General features: G+C 29.0%; 1 protein-coding gene across 1 annotated transcript; it reads right to left on the bottom strand.

Annotated features, from left to right (window-relative positions):
* Positions 1-215: 215 nt before the first annotated feature.
* LOC132948318 (KRAB-A domain-containing protein 2-like) lies at positions 216-1,561 on the bottom strand. Its single transcript, XM_061018771.1, has 5 exons — positions 1,442-1,561; positions 983-1,252; positions 528-904; positions 370-470; positions 216-298 (listed from the first exon to the last, which is right to left on the bottom strand). Exons 1-5 carry the CDS (start codon positions 1,559-1,561, stop codon positions 216-218), a joined length of 951 nt encoding a protein of 316 aa, XP_060874754.1.
* Between the last annotated feature and the right edge of the window lie 5,125 nt (positions 1,562-6,686).

Here is a 6,686-nt window from a genome sequence, read left to right as displayed (position 1 = left end):
ATAAACCTTTTTAATCTTATCAATCTTGTTAATTACCTTTTAATTGAATATTATTTCCTTAATATTAATTTTTTTAATTACTTTTACTTTGTGATCACAATTACACTGAACAATACCTAAATATCATGACTAAAATTATTTATTTTTACAAGTATTATTAGAATGACATTTTGAATTGCATTTTTTCCCTGATGCCTTACATTTACATTTTTTGTTTAAACATTGTTGAGGCCAATTACATCTATCATTGCATCTAACTTTCCTTCGGTGGTTCCTATCTTATAGTTATCGTCATGGACTATAATAATAAATATAAATATTAAAATTATATTTATTATACTTAAATTTATAGTAAAATTCGTGTTTTACCTGATAGGATAACTCCAAGAATACAACGAAGGTCGCTGTGAGGTCTGTCTACATCAGGTATTTTGATTTTGACGGTTTCACCAACTTTTCTTTCACAAAATCTTTTTTTCGGATGATTCTTTCATTCGATTCACTTGAATTTTGTAGTTTCGACTGACTCTGTTCTTACAGTAGTTATTTTATTTATTCTATTATCTATTTTTTTTTCTTCATCATTTTCTTCAATCAATGCTTCATCAAATTCACTATGATCTCCAGTATTCATTGACGTAATAGCTGCCTCTAAATCTTCTTCGGTTTTCAATTTATTAATGATTGATATTGGAAGTAGCGATGATTTTAATCCAATTTTAGCACTACATCCAAACATTGCTTCATATTGGCTGCATTTTATTCCATGATGTAAGGATCGATTTTTTATGAATTGAACAAATTTTAGTCCTTCACTCCATTTTTTTGTTTTGTTGTCTTGTAACCAAGTGGCAAGTATATTTTCCACATCTTGATTGGCCCTTTTGACGGACCCTTGACTTGACTGCGAATGTCTCGGTTTTTCGTGTATAATTTTTAAATCTTCCCACATATTACATAATTCATTTATTATTTTATTCACGAATTCTTGGACATTGTCGCTTTGTAGAATCGTTGGTGCGCCAAATGTTGTAAAAATATCAAGAAGTACATAAGCTACTTCTTCGGCACGCTTATGCATTAACGGGCGAAGCAAAACAAATTTTGTCAGATGCTCCTGATACACTAAAATAAATTTATAGTTTCCGTCAGGTTGTTCCTGCATATCTACAAGATCAAATTGACATCTAGAATTCAATTCATTTGAGATTATTGGTTTTACAACAAGACCTTTCTTTGCAGTACTGCCTTTCTTTTGACAAGAAATACATACATTTAAATATAACATAATCGATTCTCTCGTAATATTATTATGTTTTTTATTAAGTTCATATTCCATACGGTTTCGTCCACCATGACCGATAATTAAATGAGTATCATTAATAATATTAAATAATTCTTCATTAAAAACATCGTACTTAAAATCATTACCTTCACTCACTGGAACAATTAATTTTTCCACATTAGATACTGTTATTACGTCATATTTTTTCAAAAGTTTTTGGCCTCTTGATTTCAGTTTAAGTTGTTTTACCTCAGATATTAATTCATAATATTTCATTTTAATTAAATATGTACTATTAACATTTTTTTTTTTATGCAATTTCTAGATTTTTGAAATATTACTCTTCCATTTTAATACATTTAATTTAAATACCATACATTAATTTAGCGAACGCCGAACACTATACCTACTAACACTACAACACGACACGACTATCGACTGCGCTATACTAAATAGTATTAAAACCCACATTATGTACGATTCAATGATTAAGAAAATAATTGTTGTATAATACCAAAAAGGTTATACCGATTAACCGATAAGTAATAATATCATTAAATATACTTGGTAATATACTAATGTCATAAACTGACTCAAAGTTTTCTTTTAGAATCATTTTTCTCATACATTAACCTACTGTACAGCAGAGCGACATTCACTTACACACATTTTTTAATCTTGAAATTACTCATATTATTTGTATCTATTTTACTAAATCTATTGTATTGTAAAGTAAACACGAATTAAAATTATTAAAATAATATTATAATCCACATATTAATTTTTTGAGCGTTCCGGTTCGTAAAATTTTTCATTTCGAGCACTGGTCTGCCTGTTGCCTCAGATAGTTCCATATTATGGATCTTAAAACCTTGTATTGTTTATTTTCTGTGGCCAACGCCCTTTTATTATCATTATTATTTTTATTATTATTGGCTGTGTATTGTCTACCAGCATCGACAAATCTGTTGCCTGTTTTTGCACTTTTTTTTGTTGTTCTGTTATTAAAGCGACCCTAATTATAAATTTTTGTATCCGCTAACTAATCGTTTCTGTTTTTCGTAAATGTATCCATTAATAAAGCAATCACATTATATTGTCACTTTTATTGTGCACACGGTTGCATTATAGCACATTATTATCTGTTATTATTGTGCTTGATGTACACTGAAATCTTAAGTCTTTACTTAATTTCTATTAATATTCTCGCCGTCAAACTTGGCAGCCGGTAAATGTCAACGTCGGTGCCATCAGTAGTTGCCGCGTAAGTCCACCAGCAACGTAGATACATACGTTGTGTAAGAGGCCGCCCAGGTCTTCCTGGTTGACTTCTGCCTATAGCGTCACTACACCACATCTCAAGACGTCAGTAGTGTTAAGTTAGCTTAAGTATGATCCCATGTTTTTGTGAGCTCTGTGGTCATTGCACCAAACCGATTCGACCACAGAGACCCCCTCTCCATAACTAGCCAGCACAATCAGCATTCCTTCGATGTGTCTTTCCTATCCTCGCTGTTGTCGTCGTCGTGCGTAGAATTGCCTACCAGTCAAGCATCAGAAGAGGGCACATATGGTAGCCTGTCCAGTGCAATATTAGGCATTAGTCGTGACATAGTCAAAAACATAAATCGTTCTCGGGCATCACTGAGTGTCCCTACGGGTATGGGCGTAACTAGGATTGAATAGTTACAGGGGCTAGAGTCCTACAAAATCAAAGTGTAAAATACTCATGGGGGGAGGGGGGGAAGTGGTCCCACATCATACTTATAAGATTCACTGTAATTTAGTTGTTACAAAAAGTCCGCTAAAACCAAAATTTATTATACACCATAATTTTTTAAGTCATCTTCGTTCTTAGCACTAGGTACTTTATTTTTTTAATTTGAATATACTGAACATTTTGATAATTGTATAAAAATCGAACGTATTTATGCATAACGTATACGTACATAAAAATAAAAATAACGGCTCGCGGCTGTAACAGTCTGTAATAGTACCCACCTACTTTGCAGTCGGCACAGAGAGTGTTACAGACGCACAGTAATTGAGGACTGAGAATTGGAAAATAAAATGATCATATAATAGTATTCAACCAATGTACGAAAGGGCGATACAAGTAATATAGGTAATACGAATACGAATACGGGACACAGGCACCAGCTATTTAAAGGTAATAAAATAATATATTAATAACGCCCCGTTATATAGGGGCTTGAAGCTAATATGTAATAAGCATTTAAGCTATTACTCTATAACCTTTAACACATAAACACATTTAATCCATGAAAACTATGACCAATTACGATAAATTCGTACTTGGTACATACATACACAATTTCAATTATTTTATATCATATTTAATAATATAATAATTTCTTATTAATTTCAGATATAGATAATAAAGCAATAATATGTTTTATTCATACATTTGTGAATAATTCGTATTATTTTAATATAGGTACTTAAAATTGTTATGATAAATAATATTCAGATAACATTCAAAAATATACTGGGAGTTACCGTGGTGAGCTCCCTCCCAAGTGTATATTTTGATCCTTACACATAATCATAAAGTTAATTTCTATTTTCCATTATCTATAGAGTACAGACTACATTACAACAAAATGATTTATGTCGGTATATTGGTACGATTATTATTTATTATACATAGTTTTACAGTAAATGCACTGAACTATAATATACAGATAGCGAATTGCGAAATAAAAATCCTCTGAAAAAAATCACGGATTCTAGAAAAAATTATGTCCTTAATGGCTTAATACAATATAGCTTACTATCGAGAGAACGTAAACTAGGCCCGGAAATTAAACATACCTAAAAATAAAGGTCGGTTTTAAACTAGACCCAAAAATGTTGCCCAATAAAATATAATAAGTACGACATAATTTAATCTGTAAATATATTTTACTTTTAATTTTTAACACCGAACATATTACTTACATTTTTACACAATTTTACATTTATATAACGAATTTCATACTATGAATAATAATACAAAAATGAAATAAATTGTTTGTGGTTAATGAAAATCACCCACCAATGGTGTCCTCTGGGTAATGCTGAATAGTTCTCAAATATATCATATGAATATTTTATTCGGGCCGAGTATAGGTACACTTGAATCATTTTTACTTGAAAAAAACCCGGGCCGAGTTTTCAATTAAATAATTTTTATATAAAAAAAACAGAGACCAATTTTACAATCGCCCCTTACAATCATATGAAATTGATTGATCAAAATATGTTTTTTAAAAGCTAATTATAGTGTAATTATGAGCACACTGTTAATACTTAATTACAAATATACAGTGTGTTTACGCTAAGAGGTACCACTAAATATTTTAGTTTTATGATCTTATATTGAAAAGCGATTTTCACTGAGTGACGGATAGTACTTAAATACACATTTTCAGATAAATTTCAAATTTTTAACATTTTTGGTATACAGATTTCAGGTTCAGAACAATGAAAAAAAAACCAATTCTACACGGCAAAAAAATATATATAATTATATTTCATTTTCATATATTTTAATACAATTTAGCATCATTACACGGAAGGATTGTTGGTGGAACACTAAGGAAATCACCTTTATACAAAAAAATGGAATGAATTATTATTATAACATTAAATATTATTTATAATTTATAAATTACCTAAAATTATAAAACCAACTGTATAATTTTAGCTATTAAAAATAATGTATTTGATTATTTAAAATAATTTAATTAAAATGAATGCTGTAAGATTAAGTTTTAACTAACTATGTACGTATGATTCATAAATATTTTTACAATCCTTGTCTATATGAAAGAAAATATGTCACAATAATACTTTATAACTAATAGGATAGTGAGACAAAAAATGTAAAAAGGAATATGTTTTGCCCTCCCCTTGACAAATTCCTGCTGACGCCCATGCACCTGGAAGCATAATATTTTTTTAAAACCATTGATCTATACAATGTATAAAAATGCAATATATGCACACAATGCACATGATATATGTCGGTTAGTAAAATGTACGTACTAATTGATAAAAACAAATAATATTTAATTCGTAAATTTAAAATAAATCAAAAAATTATTTTTAAAGAATATTTTTAATACTAATTTTTAACAGTTTATTAAAATTAGGTTTACTGTATAATAGGTACTCAAATACTTTTTAAAAGTGTTTTTATACAATAATGTTTCACTGTTAATAAGCAAACACATTGTATTAGTCCTCACTGTAATACACACATAGATAATAATATAATACATTTCATTTTAATAAATTTTATAGTTCAATAATTTTTACTAATAATATAGGTGCTATAATTTTATTCCACAGATTAACGGTCGGTGCGAGAATATAATGTTACTGTTCGAATGGTGTAAAAACTAGCATATTATATTATACTATTAATATTTGCTTACCACCTACACAGTTTGAACATTTTCATGTAACACTTGAACAAATAACGTTTTTTTGCTTTTCAATGAGCCATATCATGAACCTTCCGCGTAATGATGAAAATTTATATTTAAATTTTTGAAACTGAAATATAATTATATATAGGTAATAATATATTTTTCTGCCGTGTACAATATTTTTATTTTTAAATTGTATTGGTCTTAAGCCCAGCAACTGAGCCCATTAGCTGGAGGGTGGTACTATGATACTACTATGATAGTATGGTACTAGGATGGTAGGGAACTGATCGAATTGAATTTAGTTTATTGTGGCCCGCTTTTTCATTTATACATGTTAATATGTGTGTTGTTTTTTTTTTTATTACCTACAGGGTACTCACACTTGCGAAAGCACTGTCTCGTACTTTCGTCTGTTAGACAAAAATTTACCTAGGTAGGTACTAAATAACTACCGTTGTTTAACAAAAAAATCTATCTCGTATACCTAAGTTTACTCAGACAGCACAAGAAATATAAATGTAAATGTGAGGGTTAAATCACATGAAAACACACGAATGTATTATTGTTCTTTTATTAGTACAAAAAGACCACAGATTGTCGTACTTGTTCAAAAACAATTTTGCAGCATTTTCTATAAACCATAAAATTTTGAATATATGTTGACTCAATTTGGGCTGTTTACGGACATTGTCAGTTTTCAATTCTTTTATTTTTTTTTCTATATATATCAATAACATTTTATTTGTTGTGTAAAAAAGCGTGAAAATTCATTGCAAGGCTCCTGATATATTTTTACAATATCAGTTAAAAATATTAAAAATACATAAGCACAATTTTTTTTTAAAGCATTTAAAGTTCAAATTTTGACAAAATTTATCAAATTTAAAATTTAATAATTATTTTCTAGTTAAAAATGTATAAATTGCTCAACTCTTATAGCTAAGGATTGAACATTTAAAACA

The sequence above is a fragment of the Metopolophium dirhodum genome, chromosome 1 (genome assembly GCF_019925205.1).
Source record: "Metopolophium dirhodum isolate CAU chromosome 1, ASM1992520v1, whole genome shotgun sequence".
NCBI lineage: Eukaryota > Metazoa > Arthropoda > Insecta > Hemiptera > Aphididae > Metopolophium > Metopolophium dirhodum.
This window is presented reverse-complemented; position numbering and strand designations above follow the sequence as displayed.